Source organism: Phyllobates terribilis, unplaced genomic scaffold, assembly GCF_046119375.1.
Source record: "Phyllobates terribilis strain yellow unplaced genomic scaffold, ASM4611937v1 Scaffold_2__4_contigs__length_985480577, whole genome shotgun sequence".
Taxonomy (NCBI): Eukaryota; Metazoa; Chordata; class Amphibia; order Anura; family Dendrobatidae; genus Phyllobates; species Phyllobates terribilis.
In genome coordinates, this window is record NW_027362762.1 from 984,591,159 (window position 1) to 984,616,603 (window position 25,445).

The 25,445-nt window shown below is 50.7% G+C and overlaps 1 protein-coding gene across 3 annotated transcripts in view; it reads right to left on the minus strand.

Moving 5' to 3' along the window:
• Positions 1 to 742: 742 nt before the first annotated feature.
• VPS28 (VPS28 subunit of ESCRT-I) overlaps positions 743 to 25,445 on the minus strand; it is a 62,421-nt gene continuing 37,718 nt past the window's right edge. For all 3 annotated transcript variants that reach the window (XM_073668831.1, XM_073668832.1, XM_073668833.1), the window contains exons 3-10: positions 25,075 to 25,103; positions 23,404 to 23,441; positions 19,412 to 19,501; positions 16,775 to 16,880; positions 15,746 to 15,847; positions 3,107 to 3,160; positions 1,955 to 2,046; positions 743 to 1,830 (exon numbers count right to left, since the gene is read on the minus strand). In XM_073668831.1, the coding sequence (XP_073524932.1) occupies positions 1,713 to 1,830; positions 1,955 to 2,046; positions 3,107 to 3,160; positions 15,746 to 15,847; positions 16,775 to 16,880; positions 19,412 to 19,501; positions 23,404 to 23,441; positions 25,075 to 25,103 (629 nt within the window). In that variant the 3' untranslated portion in view covers positions 743 to 1,712. The remainder of the gene's footprint in view (positions 1,831 to 1,954; positions 2,047 to 3,106; positions 3,161 to 15,745; positions 15,848 to 16,774; positions 16,881 to 19,411; positions 19,502 to 23,403; positions 23,442 to 25,074; positions 25,104 to 25,445) is intronic.

A 25,445-nucleotide genomic window follows, 5' to 3' on the forward strand; every position in this document is an offset into this window, starting at 1 on the left:
CTCCTCTCCTGGTGTCCATCCTATGATTGAGACGTGCGTACATGGCTTCTCTTGGAGCCCTTTCTATGATCGTGCCTTGTGAGCGTCTTCTCTCTGGGTGTACATGCTATGATCGAGACGTGTGCACATTGCTGCTTCTGGAGTCCATCCTATGATCATGTCGTGTGCGCTTCAGCTCCTGGATGATGTTCTTTGATTATAACATGGGCACATCTCCACTCCTAGAGTCTAATCCCATGATTGTGACGAGTACACGTTCCCTCTCCCGAGGTCCGATTCTACTTTTAAATGTTACTTGCTAATATAGCGGCATTGACGCCACAGACATCATGATCACTGTGCCCATTAGAACTCACAATGTAAATTCCCTAACAGTGTGTTTTTGTGGTGTGGGAATAAACCCACTTTCCTGGGTGGGATTCAAACCCAGGACCCCAGAACTGCAAGCCTACAATGCTAACCACTGTGCTACCATATTGCCAATGCTATGATAATGATGTATGTGTCTGCTCTCCACACTACAGTTCCCATGGATTGTAGGTTGTGGTCATAACCAAAGGATTTGGTGACTTCTCAAGCCATGGAGGCACTCGGAGCTCTGTCCTCCAGACCACGGCACAGAGTGTACATTAAAAAACGCTGCAAACGATAACAATACGGCAGGGACAAGTCAGCTAAACTGCAGAAAGACCACATATAGGACTGACACAAGCCCCGAACAGGAGTCCGCGCAAACTGAGTGTGACGACAACGAGCAACATCTTTATTATAGAAACACAGAAGACAAGAGCGGTCGTGTGACGTCCGGAGAGGACACACAGGAAGAGACCAAGGCACCAGATGTTAGTGTGTCAGGTGGGGGTAAGGTGACAAACATAATTTAGTATGACTGGTGCCAGAGTCGAGGTCACATGGGAGGAGCGGGAAGGATGACTGGTGACGGACTCGAGGTCACATGGAGAGGAGCGGGAAGGATGACTGGTGACGGACTCGAGGTCACATGGGAGGAGCGGGAAGGATGACTGGTGACGGACTCGAGGTCACATGGGAGGAGCGGGAAGGATGACTGGTGACGGACTCGAGGTCACATGGAGAGGAGAGGGAAGGATGACTGGTGACGGACTCAAGGTCACATGGAGAGGAGAGGGAAGGATGACTGGTGATGGACTCGAGGTCACATGGAGAGGAGAGGGAAGGATGACTGGTGATGGACTCGAGGTCACATGGAGAGGAGCGGGAAGGATGACTGGTGATGGACTCAAGGTCACATGGAGAGGAGTGGGAAGGATGACTGGTGATGGACTCGAGGTCACATGGGAGAAGCGGGAAGGATGACTGGTGACGGACTCGAGGTCACATGGAGAGGAGAGGGAAGGATGACTGGTGACGGACTCGAGGTCACATGGAAGGAGAGGGAAGGATGATTGGTGATGGACTTGAGGTCACATGGGGAGGAGAGGGAAGGATGACTGGTGATGGACTTGAGGTCACGAGGGAAGGGGGGGGGGGATCAGGTAGCGGAAGAAGGCTGGTGCTGTGCCTGTGGGGTCAGGTAGAAAGCTATGACGGGTGAGCTGGCGGGAAGGACATGTTTCTTCTCCTTCTGGATGGATGCTGGAGAGCAGTGTTCTCCATATTTAGTGTTCTGAAAGGCAGTCTCTGTAATCCACATGATGAACATCAGCTATGGGGGGATCCGACGTTATACGGGGTTAGGAGTGCAGGAAGCGGTTGAATGCATTATATGCAGATTCCAGGTCAAACAACATCTGTCGGACTTGGGAATCGTCAAGCTCATCTGATGCCGACATGCTGCTCAACTTCTGTAACCTGTAGATGAGAATGTGTCAGAACAACCTTTCTGGTGCCATTGGTGGGCATCCTCATCTGCTAAGGAGGTGCACAGTATTCTGACTTTAGGGATCCACAAGAATACAAATGGCGTTCATCTCACCATTGACTGACTTTTTCTCTGCCCTCAAAGTCTGGTGGCAAGTGACTCATCCTGTTCATGGTCTCCATCAGCTCTCGGAGGTCGGGCTGGATCTGTTAGGACAGAGCAGATTTGTAGTGCGGCCACAGCGGGCTGTAGGTCACTGTATTACTGTCCCCACATGTATAGGACGGTCACCTAAGCAGGGGAGTATGATCAGGGTTCACCTCTCATGGAAGCAACCTGTACAGCTGCTATGGAGGCCAGTGTATCAGGTCTGAACCCTCCATAACCACTGGAAATTACATCTGCATCCTGGGATATTGTTGAATACACTGGAGGAGCGGGGGGCCACCATTTACCCGGTGATCTCGTCACTGTGGTGCAGTAACATAATGGCATCTCCCTGCGCTGAGCCGCCAGCTGTACAAGCCAGAAGGAGCCTGCCGCATGCTCCTCAACTCCTCATGGCTAGGTGAGCACAATATTGTTATTAAAGGGTTATTTCCAAAATAACAAGTCACCCCCATGGGTGATCTCCGGGGGTCCAACCACTGACCTCCAGCAATCGACGCAGCTCCAGAACACTGAAAACAGGGTCTGAGAGCCCCTTCCTGAATGCTCGACCTCGCTCCATTCACTGTATATGGGACTGCAAGACAGGGGTGTGTACAGAGCTCCTCTCGCTCCTGCAGTACCTTAGACAATGAATGACATGTCATACCTGGCGGGGGAGGCGAATCATGTGTAGTGAAGTAATTACTGTGAGGAAGCGCCACTGGTTACCACAAGGAGGGCACTATGTATGGTGAGGGCACTATCACCGCGTGCAGCACTAATGGTGCTTGCCAGTGGTTCATTAATGTAATGTGACATGGCAGGAAAGTGTGGAGAAAGGACATCTGAAAAGTGAGCCCCCTACCACGTCGGGAGCGAGACCTCTACCATGCTGATGCGAGACCTCTATCACGATGGGGTGCGACCTCTACCACGTCGGGGGCGAGACCTCTATCACGTAGGGGGCGAGACCTCTACCACATCGGGGGCGAGACCTCTACCAAGTCGGAGACGAGACCTCTACCACGTCGGGGGCGAGACCTCTACCACGTCGGGGGCGAGACCTCTACACAACAAGGTGAGTCCCACAATTGGGAGAGGGGGCTGGGAACATACCTCGTCCATCGCTCGGATCTCTAAACGAAGCTTGTCCATCACAGTAATGAAGAGCTGAAAGAGAAAAGCCAAAAAGTCACCACCAAGGACAGTGGCCCCTCCTTATACCGCATATATATAAACGTATATATACCCCGGTGGAGAGGTATCTTCTGTGTACATCGCTATATACTTACTAGGGGAGCGACCTCCCCCCCATATATATATATACACTGCTCAAAAAAATAAAAGGAAGACGTAAACAGAATCTAACTCCAAGTAAATTAAACTTCTGTGAAATCAAACTGTCCACTTAGGAAGCAACACTGATTGACAATCAATTTCACATGCTGCTGTGGAAATGGAATAGACAATAGATGGAAATTATTGGCAATTATCAAGACACCTTCAATAAAGGAGTGGTTCTGCAGGTGGGGACCACAGACCACATCTCAGTACCAATGCTTTCTGGATGATGTTTTGGTCACTTTTGAATGTTGGTTGTGTTTTCACACTCATGGTAGCATGAGACGGACTCTACAACCCACAGAAGTTGCTCAGGTAGTGCAGCTCATCCAGGATGGCACATCAATGGGAGCTGTGGCAAGAAGGTTTGCTGTGTCTGTCAGCGTAGTGTCCAGAGGCTGAAGGCGCTACCAGGAGACAGGCCAGTACACCAGGAGACGTGGAGGGGGCCGTAGGAGGGCAACAGCCCAGCAGCAGGACCGCTACCTCCGCCTTTGTACAAGGAGGAACAGGAGGAGCACTGCCAGAGCCCTGCAAAATGACCTCCAGCAGGCCACAAATGTGCATGTGTCTGCACAAAAGGTTAGAAACCGACTCCATGAGGGTGGTATGAGGACCCGATGTCCACAGATGGGGGTTGTGCTCACAGCCCAACACCATGCAGGACGCTTGGCATTTACCACAGAACACCAGGATTGGCAAAGTGGCCACTGGCGCCCTGTGCTCTTCACAGATGAAAGCAGGTTCACACTGAGCACATGTGACAGACGTGACAGAGTCTGGAGACGCTGTGGAGAGCGATCTGCTGCCTGCAACATCCTTCAGCATGACCGGTTTGGCAGTGGGTCAGTAATGGTGTGGGGTGGCATTTCTTTGGAGGGCCGCACAGCCCTCCATGTGCTCGCCAGAGGTAGCCTGACTGCCATTAGGTATCGAGATGAGATCCTCGGACCCCTTGTGAGACCATATGCTGGTGCGGTTGGCCCTGGGTTCCTCCTAATGTAGGACAATGCCAGACCTCATGTGGCTGGAGTGTGTCAGCAGTTCCTGCAAGATGAAGGCATTGAAGCTATGGACTGGCCGCCCGTTCCCCAGACCTGAATCCGATTGAGCACATCTGGGACATCGTGTCTCGCTCCATCCACCAACGTCACGTTGCACCACAGACTGTCCAGGAGTTGGCGGATGCTTTAGTCCAGGTCTGGGAGGAGATCCCACAGGAGACCATCCACAACCTCATCAGGAGCATGCCCAGGCATTGTAGGGAGGTCATACAGGCACATGGAGGCCACACACAATACTCAGCCTCATCAGGAGCATGCCCAGGCGTTGTAGGGAGGTCATACAGGCACGTGGAGGCCACACACAATACTCAGCCTCATCAGGAGCATGCCCAGGCGTTGTAGAGAGGTCATACAGGCACGTGGAGGCCACACACAATACTCAGCCTCTTCAGGAGCATGCCCAGGCGTTGTAGGGAGGTCATACAGGCACGTGGAGGCCACACACAATACTCAGCCTCATCAGGAGCATGCCCAGGCGTTGTAGAGAGGTCATACAGGCAGATTGAGCTGATTAGTATATATGCAGCTTACCACGGGCCTGGGTGGTCTGGAGTTGGGACCCGGTCCTATTTGTCTGCCCTTTTATATGCATTACTTCAACTTTGATATACAGTAAGGTTTTTAATATAGACAGTATAGGTACCGTCCCAATTTAGGGTCACCTTGCCGCTGGTGGGACGGCTTGTATACTTTTTTTGATCAAAAATAGTTCACTAAGTACCCTATATTTATTATGCAACTTTGCTTTACATTTATATATAATGATGGTAGGGTATGAGATATATTTTTGTCTTTTGTAGGTTTTAATGTAGGACAATGCCAGACCTCATGTGGCTGGAGTGTGTCAGCAGTTCCTGCAAGATGAAGGCATTGAAGCTTTGGACTGGCCAACCATTCCCCAGACCTGAATCCGATTGAGCACATCTGGGACATCATGTCTCGCTCCATCCACCAACGTCACGTTGCACCACAGACTGTCCAGGAGTTGGCGGATGCTTTAGTCCAGGTCTGGGAGGAGATCCCACAGGAGACCATCCGCAACCTCATCAGGAGCATGCCCAGGCGTTGTAGGGAGGTCATACAGGCACGTGGAGGCCACACACAATACTCAGCCTCATCAGGAGCATGCCCAGGCGTTGTTCGGAGGTCATACAGGCACGTGGAGGCCACACACAATACTCAGCCTCATCAGGAGCATGCCCAGGCGTTGTAGGGAGGTCATACAGACACATGAAGACCACACACAATACTCAGCCTCATCAGGAGCATGCCCAGGCGTTGTAGGGAGGTCATACAGGCACGTGGAGGCCACACACAATACTCAGCCTCATCAGGAGCATGCCCAGGCGTTGTAGGGAGGTCATACAGGCACGTGGAGGCCACACACAATACTGAGCCTCATCAGGAGCATGCCCAGGCGTTGTAGGGAGGTCATACAGGCACGTGGAGGCCACACACAATACTCAGCCTCATTGTGACTTGTTTTAAGGACATTACATCACAGTTGGATCGGCCTGTAGTGGGTTTTTCCACTGTAATTTTGGGGGTGACTCCACATCCAGGCCTCCATTGGGTAATAAATGTGATTTCCATTGATGATTTTTGGGTGATTTTGTTGTCAGCACATTCAGCTTCTACAGAACAAAGTATTCAATGAGAAGATTTCATCCATTCACATCTAGGAGGGGGGATTTCAGGGGTCCCTTTAGTTTTTTGAGCGGTGTGTATATATATATCCTGGTGGAGGGGTATATACTGTGTACATCACTATATAATGTGGAGGAATAAGTATTTGATTCTCTGCTGATTTAGCAGTTTTCCACCTACACAGAATGGAGAGATCTGTGATATTTATCGTCGGTCACTTCACCTGTGAGAGACAGAATCTAACAATAATATCCAGAGAATCACATTGTAGGACTTTTACATAATTAATTAGTATTTTATTACATGAAATAAGTGTTTGATACAATAGAAAAACACAACTAGGCATTTGGTAGAGAAACCTTTCTCAGGCTGTGTGCCCACGAGGCGGGTTTAGTGCGTTTCTGCGGCGGTATTTAAACCGCTTGTTCCTCATTGCGGAAACTTCTGCAGCACAACCATTTATTGTGCGATTTCGAGGCAAAATCGCCGCCATTGACTTGCATTGAACCGCATAACATCCACATGTATATACATATAGATGCGGATGTTATGCGGTTCAATACGTAGATGGCACCCGGGTCTGGAGAAGAGGAGTCTCCTCCAACCCGGGTACCATGGCACCTGCAAGCTAAAATACAGTAAAAAATAAAAAAATATTCATACTCACCTCTCTGGCGGCCCCCGGTCTTCTCCCGGCCGCGTCCCCTTTTCTCGGACTCCCACGGTGTACTGGCAGGACCTGTGGTGACGTCATTTAGTCAGCTGATGGTCACGTGACCACTGACGTCACCACAGGTCCTGGCAGAACAGCGTGGGCCGCTGAGGAGAGAGGATGCCGCCGGGAGCAGACCGGGGGCCACCGGAGAGGTGAGTATGTATATTTTTTTATTTTTTACTTTATAATTCTTCTTTTTTTTTTTACTATAGGTGCAGTATTTTAAGCAGAAATCTCGGTCACACAATATAAATCCATGCCGGTTGCCGGTTGCATGGATTTATATTGTGTGACCAACTTGTCAAGCACTTTCCAAGTGATGCTCAAAATTGCTTGGAAAAGTGCTTGAAAAAATGCATGTAAAAACGCTGAAAAAACGCTTCTCCCTGGCAGAAAAAACGCATGTAAAATCTGCATGTGTTTTTTTCTGCCAGGGAGAGGAAAAACGCTCAGGAAATTTTTGCTTAAAATCTGCATCGTGGGCACTTAGCCTTACAATTACAGAGGTCAGATGTTTCCTGTAGCTCTTGACCAGGTTTGCACACACTGCAGCAGGGATTCTGGCCCCCTCCTCCATACAGATCTTCTCCAGATCTTTCAGGTTTCGGGGCAGTCGCTGGGCAACATTGACTTTTAGCTCCCTCTAAAGATTTTCTACTGGGTTCAGGTCTGCAAAGGGACAGGATGACTGCACCGTATTGAAGGGAGGATGGATGGGGTCATGTATCGCAAGATTTTGGCCAACATCCTCCTTCCCTTAGTAAGAGCATTGATGATGGCTGGATCTTCCAGCATGACAATGACCCGAAACACACAGCCAGGGCAACTAAGGAGTGGCTCCGTAAGAAGCATTTCAAGGTCCTGGAGTGGTCTAGCCAGTCTGCAGACCTGAACCCAATAGAAAATCTTTGGAGGGAGCTGAAAGTCAATGTTGCCCAGCGAAAGCCCCGAAACCAGAAAGATCTGGAGAAGACCTGTATGGAGGAGGGGGCCAAAATCCCTGCTGCAGTGTGTGCAAACCTGGTCAGGATCTACAGGAAACGTCTGACCTCTGTAACTGTAACAAAGGTTTCTGCACCAAATATTAAGCTCTGTTTAACTATTATATCAAATACTTATTTCATGCAATAAAATGCAAATGAGGCTGTGCGCTCATGATGCGTTTTTTAAGCGTATCCGCAGCGGAAAAAAACGCTGCAGAAACGTTAAAAAACGCATGGTAGAAGGCCTGCCATGTTCCCCAATGATAATCTGCATGTGCTGTGCACATGCTGCTGAAATCTCCGCTGCGGATTATCATTGCGGAAAAAAACGCAGCACTACCAATTATTTTGCGGAAGCGCGGCGTTTTCGCCAACATTGAATTGCATTAGAACGCATGGATTACGAATCACTGTATATGTAGATGCGCATTCCACGCGTTTCAATGTGCGGATGGTACCGGGGTGTGGAGGACAGGAGAGTCTCCTCCGGACCCGGGTACCATAGAACCTGTAAAAAAAAGAATAAAATGAAAAATAAATGTTATATTTACCTTCTGATGGCCCCCGCTGTGCTCGTCCTCGCTTGCCGGCAGATTGCAGTGGACTCAAGGACCTGCGCTGACGTCATAGTCATGTGACAGCAGGTCCTTCAGTGCAGTGTACCGCGAGCTGCCGACAAGGGAGAACGGAGCGAAGCAAGACTGCGGAGGCCATCGGAAGGTAAGTATAGATTTTTAACCATTCTCTCGGGTCACACTATATATGCCGGTTGCTTGGATTTATATCGTGTGAACAAGTTGTCAAGCACTTTCCAAGTGATGCTAAAATCGCCTGGAAAGCGCTTGTCAATCCGCATGCGGAAACGCATGTGAATCCCCATGTATTTCGCAGGAAAAACGCATGTGGATCCGCATGTATTCTGCAGGAAAAACGCATGTACAATCCACATGTACAATCCGCATGGACAATCTGCATGCAAAATCCGCATGGACAATCCGCACGGACAATCCGCACGCACAATCCGCACGCACAATCCGCACGTACAATCCGCATGCACAATCCGCATGCACAATCTGCATGCAAAATCCGCACGGACAATCCGCACGCACAATCCGCACGTACAATCCGCATGCACAATCCGCAAGCACAATCCGCACGCACAATCCGCACGTACAATCCGCATGTACAATCCGCACGCAGAATCCGCACGTACAATCCGCACGTACAATCCGCACGCAGAATCCGCACGCAGAATCCGCACGCACAATAAGCACGTACAATAAGCACGTACAATAAGCACGTACAATCCGCATGTACAATCCGCACGTACAATCCGCACGTACAATCCGCACGTACAATCCGCACGTACAATCCGCACGTACAATCCGCATGGACAATCTGCACGGACAATCCGCATGCACAATCCGCATGCACAATCCGCACGCACAATCCGCACGCACAATCCGCACGGACAATCCGCACGGACAATCCGCACGGACAATACGCACGCACAATCCGCACGTACAATCCGCATGGACACTACGCATGGACAATCCGCACGTACAATCCGCATGCACAATCCCCATGCACAATCCGCATGGACAATCCGCATGGACACTACGCATGGACACTACGCATGCACAATCCGCACGTACAATCCGCATGGACACTACGCACGTACAATCCGCACGTACAATCCGCATGGACACTACGCACGCACAATCCGCACGCACAATCCCCATGCACAATCCCCATGCACAATCCCCATGCACAATCCGCATGGACAATCCGCACGCACAATCCGCATGTACAATCCGCATGTACAATCCGCATGCACAATCCGCATGTACAATCCGCATGCGTTTTTTCTGCCAGGGAGATGCAGAAACGCTCAGGAAAAATCCGCAGCATTTCTGCATGGTGTGCACATGGCCTGAATTATGTAACAATCCTACAATGTGATTCTCTGGATATTATTGTTAGATTCTGTCTCCAGGTGAAGAGACCGACGATAAATATCACAGACCTCTCCACTCTCTGTAGGTGGAAAACTGCAAAATCAGCAGAGAATCAAATACTTATTTTCCCCAGTGTACCTACTAAAAGGAGCGACCCCTCCATATAATCATCCCCTGGTGGAGGGGTATATACTGTATATGGGGGAGCGACCCCTCCGTATAATCATCCACCGCTGGAGGGGTATATACTGTATACAGGGGAGCGACCCCTCCGTATAATCATCCCCCGGTGGAGGAGTATATACTGTATATGGGGGAGCGACCCCTCCGTATAATCATCCCCTGGTGGAGGGGTATATACTGTATAAGGGGGAGCGACCCCTCCGTATAATCATCCACCGATGGAGGGGTATATACTGTATATGGGGGAGCGACCCCTCCGTATAATCATCCACCGCTGGAGGGGTATATACTGTATATGGGGGAGCGACCCCTCCGTATAATCATCCACCGCTGGAGGGGTATATACTGTATATGGGGGAGCGACCCCTCCGTATAATCATCCACCGCTGGAGGGGTATATACTGTATATGGGGGAGCGACCCCTCCGTATAATCATCCCCCGGTGGAGGGGTATATACTGTATATGGGGGAGCGACCCCTCCATATAATCATCCCCGGTGGAGGGGTATATACTGTATATGAGGGAGCGACCCCTCCGTATAATCATCCACCGGTGGAGGGGTATATACTGTATATGGGGGAGCGACCCCTCCGTATAATCATTCACCGGTGGAGGGGTATATACTGTATACAGGGGAGCGACCCCTCCGTATAATCATCCCCTGGTGGAGGGGTATATACTGTATAAGGGGGAGCGACCCCTCCATATAATCATACCCTGGTGGAGGGGTATATACTGTATAAGGGGGAGCGACCCCTCCGTATAATCATCCACCGCTGGAGGGGTATATACTGTATAAGGGGGAGCAACCCCTCCGTATAATCATCCCCCGGTGGAGGGGTATATACTGTATATGGGGGAGCAACCCCTCCGTATAATCATCCCCCGGTGGAGGGGTATATACTGTATATGGGGGAGCGACCCCTCCGTATAATCATCCACCGGTGGAGGGGTATATACTGTATATGGGGGAGCGACCCCTCCGTATAATCATCCACCGGTGGAGGGGTATATACTGTATACAGGGGAGCGACCCCTCCGTATAATCATCCCCTGGTGGAGGGGTATATACTGTATAAGGGGGAGCGACCCCTCCATATAACCATACCCTGGTGGAGGGGTATATACTGTATAAGGGGGAGCGACCCCTCCGTATAATCATCCACCGCTGGAGGGGTATATACTGTATAAGGGGGAGCAACCCCTCCGTATAATCATCCCCTGGTGGAGGGGTATATACTGTATAAGGGGGAGCGACCCCTCCATATAACCATACCCTGGTGGAGGGGTATATACTGTATAAGGGGGAGCGACCCCTCCGTATAATCATCCACCGCTGGAGGGGTATATACTGTATAAGGGGGAGCAACCCCTCCGTATAATCATCCCCCGGTGGAGGGGTATATACTGTATATGGGGGAGCGACCCCTCCGTATAATCATCCACCGCTGGAGGGGTATATACAGTATACAGGGGAAGAAAGATATGACTGATAGAACACCACAGCAACAATATATAATACATTGATAATGTTATATTTACATGTATGTTGCTGCTGAAAAGAGAGGACTGATAATACACCAGTCGTCATATATATTGTATAAGGGGGGAGTGGCCAAAAGCCAAAATGGACGACATAAAAGGTGATGTTGTCACATTAAAAATGCTTTATTAGACATGCATCAGATAAATAGGACATAATACAGAAAATGGGATACATATTATAAAAACCTTCTTAGCAGCCATCAAGAGTGGTGGCACATAGTATTTCATTTATTATGCTCTACATACATATAGGGGATGAATGCCAAAAAGGATTAAACCAAAGTGTATCTCATATATAGACCTATAACACCATGCATCAAATCGGCTTATAGCATACCTCCCAGAGCGTTCTATACCTGACCGCCACTCTGAGGCCGACCCCAACGCGCGTTTCGGCGCTTTGCCTTTCTCAAGGGGCAGTACCACTTGTCACACACCTGCTGTCTCTCTATATAGGGGCCAATTACCTCTTAATCGCCGCCTCCTTAGGCACATCCACTCCTCACCATACACATGTGGTAGCGATTTCATACATTACCGCCAAGTATACACCTGGAAGTGACATACCACCCGTCCCAGGAGAGGCGGGGATGACCGCAAGCGCATCGTCGATATGGCGGAAGTGACGTCACTTACATGGCGAGGTTGGGCGGAACTTACGTCATACGCGTCATCACTTAGGGCGGAAGTGCACCAGGGCAAATTCCACATGCCCATAGATGACACAGAAGAGTCACCGTTACCAGGATACACGACGGCGTCCACGTCACTCAAACGCTGGGGACGACAAAAGCCAACGTGTACACCGGGACCGTGCCCCGCTGCGTGCAGGCATTACCTATTGTAAAAGAGGCTCACGAGGAATCACACTACAATCGCACATAAGAGGAGCAGGAAATTCCCTATCCAACTATGGAACGCCATTATCAGAAAATGATGGGAAATGGAGAATATCTTTCTTTATATATATAGGTTCCCATAGTTGGAATTAGATATAATAAATTGTCATGAGATCGCATTCCATATAAGACCAACCACGCCATACATATTAAATCCCATATACCGCCTTGTATGCCTAATATCCCCATATATCTCCACATGTTGTGTCTCTATAATACCAAATACATTTAAGAAAAGTGATTACAGTACACTCATCATATATTAATAGAGGTTTTGATCCATGATAACAATATCATGATATAGTCCATATATAGGTACAGAGATCCCACAAATGCTGGATAGCAGGTATTTCCTCCACTGTATATAATATACTCCAAGCAGATAAATGTAAAGGCGTCTGCTTCCCGATACACAGGGGACGGCAGAAAGACCCCCACTCTCCTATCCGCTTCACTATATATCCATAGTGCGATGCAGGTAGAACCGTCACACCGTAACAATGGCTGGATGTATATGGCCATATCTATCCACAGCAGGTGAGCGACAAATAGAAAAGGAAAAACCTAAAAATTACATATACAAGCATAAAAAGTACCGAAAAGAGAGCGAAAAAGAACTCTTATTGATTGAATTGTTGGTCACACGGAGGACAGCCGGCTATAGAAATGGTCCATATCCACCTAGACTCTAATTGAGCGAGCCGTTGAGAAATCGGACCGCCACGTATCCCCACCTCAATACCGTCAATACCACGAACCCTCAGTAAACTTGGGTTGCTTTGATGATATAATGTAAAGTTTTGCGGAATGGTTTTCAGCGTGGATGCGTCCATGTGGTCCGCCGAAGCCACAATCCCCAATACATGCTCCCGAACCCCAACTTTTAAATGTCTAGTGGTTAAACCTATATAGATTAGAATTAGGCCGAATTCCTCGATGTTATTTCATCCAGGGACAATGATAATGCTATACAAACAAACATTTTCCGGAAACCCACCTTGACGCCTTTACATGTATCTGCTTGGAGTATATTATATACAGTGGAGGAAATACCTGCTATCCAGCATTTGTGGGATCTCTGTACCTATACATGGACTATATCATGATATTGTTACCATGGATCAAAACCTCTATTAATATATGATGAGTGTACTGTAATCACTTTTCTTAAGGCTATGTGCCCACGTTGCGGACCTGAAGCATATTTTTTACGCTTCTCCCTGGCGGGAAAATCGCATGCGGTAGAAGCGTTTGTGAGGCGTCTTTGCAGCGTCTTTGCATGCATTTCCGCATGCGGGTTATCAAGCACTTCTCCAAGTGATTTAAGCATCACTTGGAAAAGTGCTTGACAACTTGTTCACACTATATAAATCCATGCAACCGGCAACCGGCATATATAGTGTGACCAAGTAATAGTTAAAAAAAAGAATCAGAATGGTAAAAAATAAAAAAATAAAGTTTATACTCACCTTCTGATACATTCTCTGCCCCGTCCGGAGTCTTGAGCGGCTCACGCTGTTGTGTGCAGGACCTGCGGTGACGTCATTGAGTCATGTGGTGGGTCACATGACTCAATGACGTGGCAGGTCCTTCAGACAACAGCGCGACGGAGGGAAAACATCAGAAGATAAATATAAACTTTATTTTATTCTTTTTTTTACAGGTACAATGGTACCCAGGTCTGGATGAGAGTCTCCTCTCATCCAGACTTGGGTACCATCCGCACATTGATCCCGCAGCGCTTCCGCAAAATTAATGAACATGCTGCGGATTTTTGACCGCAGCATATACACTGCGGAAACATCCGCAGCATGGGCATTGACAATGCGTAATGCCATTGGGGACCATGGGGTGCGGATATACATGCGTTTTTCAAGCGTTTACGCTGCGGAAATTCCGCAGCATATACGCTTGAAAAACGCTACGTGGGCACACAGCCTCAATGTATTTGGTATTATAGAGACACAACATGTGGAGATATATGGGGATATTAGGCATACAAGGCGGTATATGGGATTTAATATGTATGGCGTGGTTGGTCTTATATGGAATGCGATCTCATGACAATTTATTATATCTAATTCCAACTATGGGAACCTATATATATAAAGAAAGATATTCTCCATTTCCCATCATTTTCTGATAATGGCGTTCCATAGTTGGATAGGGAATTTCCTGCTCCTCTTATGTGCGATTGTAGTGTGATTCCTCGTGAGCCTCTTTTACAATGGGTAATGCCTGCACGCAGCGGGGCACGGTCCCGGTGTACACGTTGGCTTTTGTCATCCCCAGCGTTTGAGTGACGTGGACGCCGTCGTGTATCCTGGTAACGGTGACTCTTCTGTGTCATCTATGGGCATGTGGAATTTGCCCTGGTGCACTTCCGCCCTAAGTGATGACACGTATGACGTAAGTTCCGCCCAACCTCGCCATGTAAGTGACGTCACTTCCGCCATATCGATGATGCGCTTGCGGTCATCCCCGCCTCTCCTGGGACGGGTGGTATGTCACTTCCAGGTGTATACTTGGCGGTAATGTATGAAATCGCTACCACATGTGTATGGTGAGGCGTGCATGTGCCTAAGGAGGCGGCGATTAAGAGGTAATTGGCCCCTATATAGAGAGACAGCAGGTGTGTGACAAGAGGTACTGCCCCTTGAGAAAGGCAAAGCGCCGAAACGCGCGTTGGGGTCGGCCTCAGAGTGGCGGTCAGGTATAGGACGCTCTGGGAGGTATGCTATAAGCCGATTTGATGCATGGTGTTATAGGTCTATATATGAGATACACTTTGGTTTAATCCTTTTTGGCATTCATCCCCTATATGTATGTAGAGCATAATAAATGAAATACTATGTGCCACCACTCTTGATGGCTGCTAAGAAGGTTTTTATAATATGTATCCCATTTTCTGTATTATGTCCTATTTATCTGATGCATGTCTAATAAAGCATTTTTAATGTGACAACATCACCTTTTATGTCGTCCATTTTGGCTTTTGGCCACTCCCCCCTTATTTATACAGGGGAGCGACCCCTCCGTATAATCATCCCCTGGTGGAGGGGTATATACTGTATACAGGGGAGAGACCCCTCCGTATAATCATCCCCGGTGGAGGGGTATACACGGTACATGGGGGAGCGACCCCTCCGTATAATCATCCCCTGGTGGAGAGGTATATACTGTATACAGGGGAGCGACCCCTCCGTATAATCATTCATTGGTGGAGCGGTAAACACTGTATACAGGGGAGCGACCCCTCCGTATAATCATCCCCGGTGGAGGGGTATACACTGAATATGGGGGAGAGACCCCTCCGTATAATCATCCCCCAGTGGAGGGGTATATACCGTATACGGGCGAGCAACCCCTCCGGATAATCATCCCCCTGTGGACGGGGTCAGACCTCGCCGGTCACTCACCGATACAATGTCTGCGATGCAGCGGTTCAGGTTCCCCTTGTCGTCCTTGATGGTGATGGGTCGATCCTCCTTAATTCGCTCCATGGCCAGGGGACAGTCGAGCTGTGGGAGAGTCGGACCCTCGTCAGCTTGTAATAATCTGTCTGTGCCCAGCCCCCCAGTAAGGATGGCGTGATATTATGCACATGCTGAACCCCCCACCATCAGGCCTCGCTCGCTGTGTTGGGGGACGCGTTGTCATTTACACAGAACAGTAATTCTGGGGTCATAGTTTTCTGGGGTGGGATCCAATGACAGCGTATTATGACAATGTCATTACCTGCATCATGGGGGGGGCGAGGGGAACACTGAGGGTATAGCAATCCTATTAACTCCTCATATGCCTCTTGTTAAACGGTGCGAAGCAGAGTCATCCCAGATCCTGTTACCCTGACACTGCGCGGACATCTCACTGTGTGGACACAGGGGCACCATACCCAGCCCCTCCTACGACCACCCACTGAAGAGACCCTTCTATACTCTAGATCCACGTGGTCCATGTCTGGATCACAAGACGTAGCGAGGCATGTGGGAGCGTACTGCCCCTTCTATGACCTAGGACCACCTACTGAAGAGACCCTTCTATACGCTAGATCCACGTGGTCCATGTCTGGATCACAACACGTAACGAGGCATGCGGGAGCGTACTGCCCCTTCTTTGACTGGAGTGTAACGCTCTGGACTGAGAGACTCTACTAAAAGGATTCAGGGAACGTCTCCTCTCGTTTTGAGTCTACAGCTCCTATGCTGATCTGTGCGTCTCCATGGTAACAGACTACACAACCCAGTGCTGTCTGATGCTGCACAGAATTCCTGCCATACGCCGGGCCCCGACCACTCAGAATCACAATGGAGACCAACAGACTTGTGTCTGAGTTGTAGCCACAAATCAGGAGAACATAATTCATGTCATTGATGCAGCCGCCTCCGATCTTCTGCTCTAGTGAAGACGCCATCTTATAAATGCTGCAGTGATGAGATCAATCTCACCCGGTACTTTCTGCAGAAGTCATCAATGGAGCCGACCTCAGCTCCTTGCACCTGCTTGAAAGCGGCTTTATACTGGACCAAGAGCCGGGAACATGCAGCAGTGTACCTGAAACACACAGAAGCGTCAGAGGACAGGAGGCGACACATGTATATGACAGTAAGATGGAGGGTGGAATACAGTGAGCAATGATGTACAGAGGAGAGGCACAACGAAGGAGGGGGATGCACAGAGGAAAGGCACTACGGAGGAAGGGGATGCACAAAGGAGAGGCACTACGGAGGAGGGGCATGTACAGAGGAGAGGCACAACGAAGGAGGGGGATGCACAGAGGAAAGGCATTATGGAGGAGGGGGATGCACAAAGGAGAGGCACTACGGAGGAGGGGGATGCACAAAGGAGAGGCAAAAAGAAGGAGGGGGATGGTGACGTACAGAGGAGAGGCACTAAGGAGGATGGTAATGTACAGAGGAGAGGCACTACAGAGGAGGGGGATGCACAGAGGAAAGGCACTACGGAGGAAGGGGATGCACAAAGGAGAGGCACTACGGAGGAGGGGGATGCACAAAGGAGAGGCACTACGGAGGAGGGGGATGTACAGAGGAGAGGCACTACGGAGGAGGGGGGTGTACAGAGGAGAGGCACAACGAAGGATGGGGATGCACAGAGGAAAGGCATTATGGAGGAGGGGGATGCACAGAAGACAGGCACTGCGGAGGTTGGGGATGCACAAAGGAGAGGCACTACGGAGGAGGGGGATGCACAAAGGAGAGGCACTACGGAGGAGGGGGATGTACAGAGGAGAGGCACAACGAAGGATGGGGATGCACAGAGGAAAGGCATTATGGAGGAGGGGGATGCACAGAAGACAGGCACTGCGGAGGTTGGGGATGCACAGAGGATGGGGATGCACAGAGGACAGGCACTACGGAGGAGGGGCATGTACAGAGGACAGGCACTACGGAGAAGGAGCATGTACAGAGGACAGGCACAACGGAGAAGGAGCATGTACAGAGCACAGGCACTACGGAGGAGGGGCATGTTCAGAGGACAGGCACATACAGAGGACAGGCACTACGGAGGATGGGGATGCACAGAGGAAAGGCACTACGGAGGAGGAGCATGTACAGAGCACAGGCACTACGGAGGAGGGGCATGTACAGAGGACAGGCACATACAGAGGACAGGCACTACGGAGGATGGGGATGCACAGAGGAAAGGCACTACGGAGGAGGGGCATGAACAGAGCACAGGCACTACGGAGGATGGGGATGCACAGAGGAAAGGCACTACGGAGGAGGGGCATGTACAGAGGACACATTAACATATTGCCTGTTGGAAAATAGAACCCCCAACTAAAGCTCTATAAAACTTAACTTTTAATAACTAAATCCTTATTATAGTAGTAATTTATATTAAAATTCCAATATAGGCGCAGGTAGTGAGGACTATCAGGATTATTCAATTGGCATAACGGTGTATCCAATAGCCATCCTATCTATTTCCATTATCATATGCTTGTGGCCGCGGACCACTTATTGCACTATTCCCTACCTGTCCTATTGTAAACTAAAATTATAGCCTCCCCGACATGTTTCGCCTAACTGGCGTCATCAGGGGATAGAGGCTAAATGAGTTATGCCAATTGAATAATCCTGATAGAACCCCCAACTGAGGACTATTTGCCAACAGGCAATATGTTAATGAGTTAAATTGCCCCTACGCTGTCTCTGGCTGAACAGTGTTGGCTATGTACAGAGGACAGGTACTATGGAGGAGGGGGATGCATAGAGGACAGGCACTACAGAAAAGGGGCATGTACAGAGGACACTACAGAGGAGGGCATGTTTAGAGGACAGGAACTATGGAGGAGCATGATGTATACAAGACATGTACAACGGCAGAGAGTTATTTATAGAGGACAGGTACTATGGAGAAGAGTAATGTGTTGAGGACATATAATGATGTCTAAAAGAAAGGTACTATCGAGGAGGGTTATGTATAGAGAATAGCCTCTGCTGAGATGGATGATGTGTAGAGGACAGGTACTATGGAGGAGGACATTGTATAGAGGACAGGTACTATGGAGGAGGGTGATGTATAGAGGACAGGTACTATGGAGGAGGGTGATGTATAGAGGACAGGTACTATGGAGGAGGACCATGTATAGAGGACAGGTACTATGGAGGAGGACATTGTATAGAGGACAGGTACTATGGAGGAGGACATTGTATAGAGGACAGGTACTATGGAGGAGGGTGATGTATAGAGGACAGGTACTATGGAGGAGGACCATGTATAGAGGACAGGTACTATGGAGGAGGACATTGTATAGAGGACAGGTACTATGGAGGAGGACATTGTATAGAGGACAGGTACTATGGAGGAGGGTGATGTATAGAGGACAGGTACTATGGAGGAGGGTGATGTATAGAGGACAGGTACTATGGAGGAGGGTGATGTATAGAGGACAGGTACTATGGAGGAGGACATTGTATAGAGGACAGGTACTATGGAGGAGGACATTGTATAGAGGACAGGTACTATGGAGGAGGGTGATGTATAGAGGACAAGTACTATAGGGAGATTCACATATGGGTGACAGGTTTTATTGGGAAGGGGACATCTTGGATTCTTACTCGCTGGGGGAAACACAGTCTTTGATATATGCCTTCTCCAGCGCCTGCAGAGTCTTTACCACAGCAAATAGTTCGGCCATGTTGTCGTACCTGTGGATATACAAGTTTTGAATGTAGTGGGATGATGCAGCCACTCAGCCATGTAAAGGCCCTAGAGAAACAATCCAGCCTGTTATCCCATAATGTGGATCCGGAGGAACAAAAGTCTCCCAAGGAGGCAGAATATCCTCCTCCTCCATGGTCTGCCTCATTTCCACAGCTCCAACTCTCTGCTAGATCTTCTACATGGGGGATTAGACAATTTATCATCGCACAGTGCTGCGACCGTCCGCGCAGGCACAGCGCTGCGACCGTCCGCGCAGGCACAGCGCTGCGACCGTTCAGGCAGGCACAGCGCTGCGACCGTTCAGGCAGGCACAGCGCTGCGACCGTTCAGGCAGGCACAGCGCTGCGACCGTTCAGGCAGGCACAGCGCTGCGACCGTCCGCGCAGGCACAGCGCTGCGACCGTTCAGGCAGGCACAGCGCTGCGACCGTTCAGGCAGGCACAGCGCTGCGACCGTCCACGCAGGCACAGCGCTGCGACCGTTCAGGCAGGCACAGCGCTGCGACCGTTCAGGCAGGCACAGCGCTGCGACCGTTCAGGCAGGCACAGCGCTGCGACCGTTCAGGCAGGCACAGCGCTGCGACCGTTCAGGCAGGCACAGCGCTGCGACCGTTCAGGCAGGCACAGCGCTGCGACCGTTCAGGCAGGCACAGCGCTGCGACCGTTCAGGCAGGCACAGCGCTGCGACCGTTCAGGCAGGCACAGCGCTGCGACCGTTCAGGCAGGCACAGCGCTGCGACCGTTCAGGCAGGCACAGCGCTGTGATAGAACCTTCCTCAGACGACCATTAATAATCTCAGTGACCTGAGCCGAGGTCGGAGGCGCCGGGTTTTCGGCACGAGGCTCAGACTCCGGATTGGAGAAGCCAGAGGTGATGATAATGAAAATAAAAACTATGAATTACCACATGTGGAATTATATACTTAACAAAAAAGTGTGAAACAACTGAAAATATGTCTTATATTCTAGGTTCTTCAAAGTAGCCACCTTTTGCTTTGATGACGGCTTTGCACACTCTTGGCATTCTCTTGATGAGCTTCAAGAGGTAGTCACCGGAAATGGTTTTCACTTCACAGGTGTGCCCTGTCAGGTTTAATAAGTGGGGTTGGGACCAACAGTTGTGTTGTGCAGAAGTCTGGTGGATACACAGCTGATAGTCCTACTGAATAGACTGTTAGAATTTGTATTATGGCAAGAAAAAAGCAGCTAAGTAAAGAAAAACGAGTGGCCATCATTACTTTAAGAAATGAAGGTCAGTCAGTCCGAAAAATTGGGAAAACTTTGAAAGTGTCCCCAAGTGCAGTTGCAAAAACCATCAAGCGCTACAAAGAAACTGGCTCACATGAGGACCGCCCCAGGAAAGGAAGACCAAGAGTCACCTCTGCTTCTGAGGATACGTTTATCCGAGTCACCAGCCTCAGAAATCGCAGGTTAACAGCAGCTGAGATTAGAGACCAGGTCAATGCCACACAGAGTTCTAGCAGCAGACACATCTCTACAACAACTGTTAAGAGGAGACTTTGTGCAGCAGGCCTTCATGGTAAAATAGCTGCTAGGAAACCACTGCTAAGGACAGGCAACAAGCAGAAGAGACTTGTTTGGGCTAAAGAACACAAGGAATGGACATTAGACCAGTGGAAATCTGTGCTTTGGTCTGATGAGTCCAAATTTGAGATCTTTGGTTCCAACCACCGTGTCTTTGTGCGATGCAGAAAAGGTGAACGGATGGACTCTACATGCCTCGTTCCCACCGTGAAGCATGGAGGAGGAGGTGTGATGGTGTGGGGGGGCTTTGCTGGTGACACTGTTGGGGATTTATTCAAAATTGAAGGCATACTGAACCAGCATGGCTACCACAGCATCTTGCAGCGGCATGCTATTCCATCCGGTTTGCGTTTAGTTGGACCATCATTTATTTTTCAACAGGACAATGACCCCAAACACCTCCAGGCTGTGTAAGGGCTATTTGACCAAGACGGAGAGTGATGGGGGGCTACGCCAGATGACCTGGCCTCCACAGTCACCAGACCTGAACCCAATCGAGATGGTTTGGGGTGAGCTGGACTGCAGAGTGAAGGCAAAAGGGCCAACAAGTGCTAAGCATCTCTGGGAACTCCTTCAAGATTGTTGGAAGACCATTTCCGGTGACTACCTCTTGAAGCTCATCAAGAGAATGCCAAGAGTGTGCAAAGCAGTCATCAAAGCAAAAGGTGGCTACTTTGAAGAACCTAGAATATAAGACAAATTTCCAGTGGTTTCACACTTTTTTGTTAAGTATATAATTCCACATGTGTTAATTCATAGTTTTGATGCCTTCAGTGTGAATGTACAATTTTCATAGTCAGGAAAATACAGAAAAATCTTTAAATGAGAAGGTGTGTCCAAACTTTTGGTCTGCACTGTATGATTCTCCCACCCACACACAAGTATGGTGTCCCCACAGTGAATCCTTCCCCCATACACAGTGTAGAACCTGTCAGTATGAAGGCCCCCACAGCCCCTCACAGTATGATGGCCCCCACAGCCCCTCACACAGTATGATGGCCCCCACAGCCCCACACACATTATGAAGGCCCCCACAGCCACACAAATAGTATGATGGCCCCCCCCCAGCCCCACACATAATATGATGGCCCACACAGCCCCCCAACAATATAATAGCCCACTATAACTCTGCACTCAGTATGAAGGCCCCCCACACAGCATGATGCCTCCCACAATATAATGACCCACCACAACTCCCCATTCAGTATGAAGGCCCCTCACAGAGTATGATGGCCCCCACAGCTATCTCCACAATATAATGGTCCACCACAACTCTCCACTCAGTATGAAGGCCCCTCACAGAGTATGATGGCCCCTACAGCTATCTCCACAATATAATGGTCCACCACAACTCTCCACTCAGTATGAAGGCCCCTCACAGAGTATGATGGCCCCCACAGCTATCTCCACAATATAATGGTCCACCACAACTCTCCACTCAGTATGAAGGCCCCTCACAGAGTATGATGGCCCCCACAGCTATCTCCACAATATAATGGTCCACCACAACTCTCCACTCAGTATGAAGGCCCCTCACAGATTATGATGGCCCCCACAGCTATCTCCACAATATAATGGTCCACCACAACTCTCCACTCAGTATGAAGGCCCTCAGAGTTCTCCCCCCCCACAATATAGTGGCCCACTAAAATTCTCCACTCTGTATGTGGGGTCCCACAATCCTCCCCCCACAATATAATGGCCCACCACAATTCCCCACTCAGTATGAAGAGCCCCTCACACAACACTGTGGCCAGCACAGCCCCCCACATACAATGGGGGCCCCCACAGCACAGCACTCAGTATGGGGGCATTCATAGTTCCCAATTCAATATGGGGGCATGCACTGCCCCCCATGGCCACCACCACTCTGTAAGATGGCCCCACAATTACTGACCCCTCCCCTGGCCCTGGTGCTCTGTGCAGGGTGATTAGTGAGTCTACGCAACCGGCGTGATGTAGTGACGTCACCGGACCTCAGACTTACCAGCACCCTCGACTGCCAGCCACCAACCTATTAACAGTGTCTGCATCCTGAGGATGTGGATACAGCTGAAATTTCAATGACAAGAAGCGGCGCCGGGCCCCCTCTGCCTTGGACCCCGTAGTGGCTGCCTGGGCTGCCACCATTGACGGCGTGCGCCTACGTCTTATTATGCAGTACACAGTTGTATTTGTGCTTGCAGCTGCTGCCTGACACTGAGCACTCTGACTAGTGGCAGAGCAGGGTCGTCCTCTAGTGCTCGCCCCGCTTATTCACATCACAAGCTCATCATCTGGGCTCGGGCCCGACACGAGCCTCCTACTGAGGTGCAGAGGGCCACACAGTCACAAGGTCTTACTTCTCTCTCTCCCGGGCGTTCTTGTACAGCTTCACCTCCTGCAAGAGATCCAGAGAAGAGCGTTACACACCGTACAGGGGCCGGGACCACCACCACACCCGCAGGGTACAGGAGCGGAGACCCAGAACCTCCACAACACCCACAGGGTACAGCGGCCGAGACCCAGCAACCCGGGACCACCACCACACCAGCAGGGTACAGGGGCCGAGACCCAGAAACTCCACCACATCCCACAGGGGCCACCACAACACCCGCAAGGGCCGGGACCCAGCAACCCGGGACCACCACCACACCAGCAGGGTACAGGGGCAGAGACCCAGAAACTCCACAACAACCCACAGGGGCCTCCACAACACCCGCAGGGGCCGGGACCCAGTAGCCCGGGGCCACCACCACACCCGCAGTGTACAGGGGCTGAGACCCAGAAACTCCATAACATCCCACAGGGGCCTCCACAACACCCGCAGGGGCCGGGACCCAGCAACCCGGGGCCACTACCACACCCGCAGGGTACAGCGGCCGAGACGCAGCAACCCGGGACAACCACCACACCAGCAGGGTACAGGGGGCGAGACCCAGAACCTCCACAACATCCCACAGGGGCCACCACAACACCCGCAGGGGCCCGGACCCAGCAACCCGGGGTCACCACCCCCACAGAGTACCCGGGCCAAGACCCAGAACCTCCAAAACATCTCGCAGGGACCACCACAACATCCGCAGGGGTCTGGACCCAGCAACCCAGGGCCACTACCACACCAGCAGGGTACAGGGACCGAGACCCAGAAACTCCACAACATCCCACAGGGGCCACCACAACACCCGCAGGGGCTGGGACCCAGCAACCCGGGGCCACCACCACATCCGAAGGGTACAGGGGCCGAGACCCAGAACTTTCACAACACCCCACAGGGGCCACCACAACACCCGCAGGGTACATAGGCCGAGACCCAGAACCCCCACAACACTGCAGGGACCACAGGCCGAGACCCAGCAACCCGGTGCCACCACAACACCCGCAGGGTAGAGGGGCCGAGACCCAGAACCTCCACCTCATTTCGCAGGGGGACAGGGCAGAGACCCAGAACCACCACAGCATCACACAGGGGCCACCACAACACCAGCAGGAAGACAGGGGCCGAGACTCAGCAACCCAGGGCCACCACCACACCCGCAGGGGCCGGGACCCAGCAACCTAGGGCCACCACATCACCCACAGGGCCACCACAACATCCCGCAGGGGCCACCACAACACCCGCAGAAGGACAGGGGCCGAGACCCAGCAACCGGGGGCTATCACAACACCCGCAGGGACCAGGGGAAGAGACCCAGAGCCCCCACAACTCTCCGGATGAAAACAGCGGCAGAGACCCAGAGCCCCCACAACTCTCCGGATGAAAACAGCGGCAGAGACCCAGAGCCCCCGCAACACCCACAGGAGGACAGGGGCCAAGACCCAAAGCCCCCACAACTCCCCGCAGGGGGATGGGGCAGAGACCAGTTCCTGGGGGTCTTCACCAAGCATCTCCTCATTGGTTCTCTCTCCAGGACTCCCTGCCCTCAGTAGTTCTGTACTTTTCAGATAATAGGCTACCACCCTAAGAATGGATGCAATTACTAGCAGGGCCCACCAAGAGCAGAAGAAGGGCCCGGTACAAGCAGCCCCCTTACCTCATACAATTCAGGTTTATTTCCAGGTGCTGAAATGAGAGAGACACACGTCATTATTAACCCTTAATTACAATTAAGTACAAAAGAGCCAGGTGTTTTCAGGTATTTGTTATATGTGGAGCAATGTAAATCCCATCAGCATCTGGTGACCGCCTGTCGCCTGGCTCATCAGCTTTTGGTGACCGCCCGTCGCCTCCCTCATCAGCATCTGGTGACCGCCCGTCGCCTCCCTCATCAGCATCTGGTGACCGCCCGTCGCCTGGCTCATCAGCTTTCGGTGACCGCCCGTCGCCTCCCTCATCAGCATCTGGTGACCGCCCGTCGCCTCCCTCATCAGTATCTGGTGACCGCCCGTCGCCTCCCTCATCAGT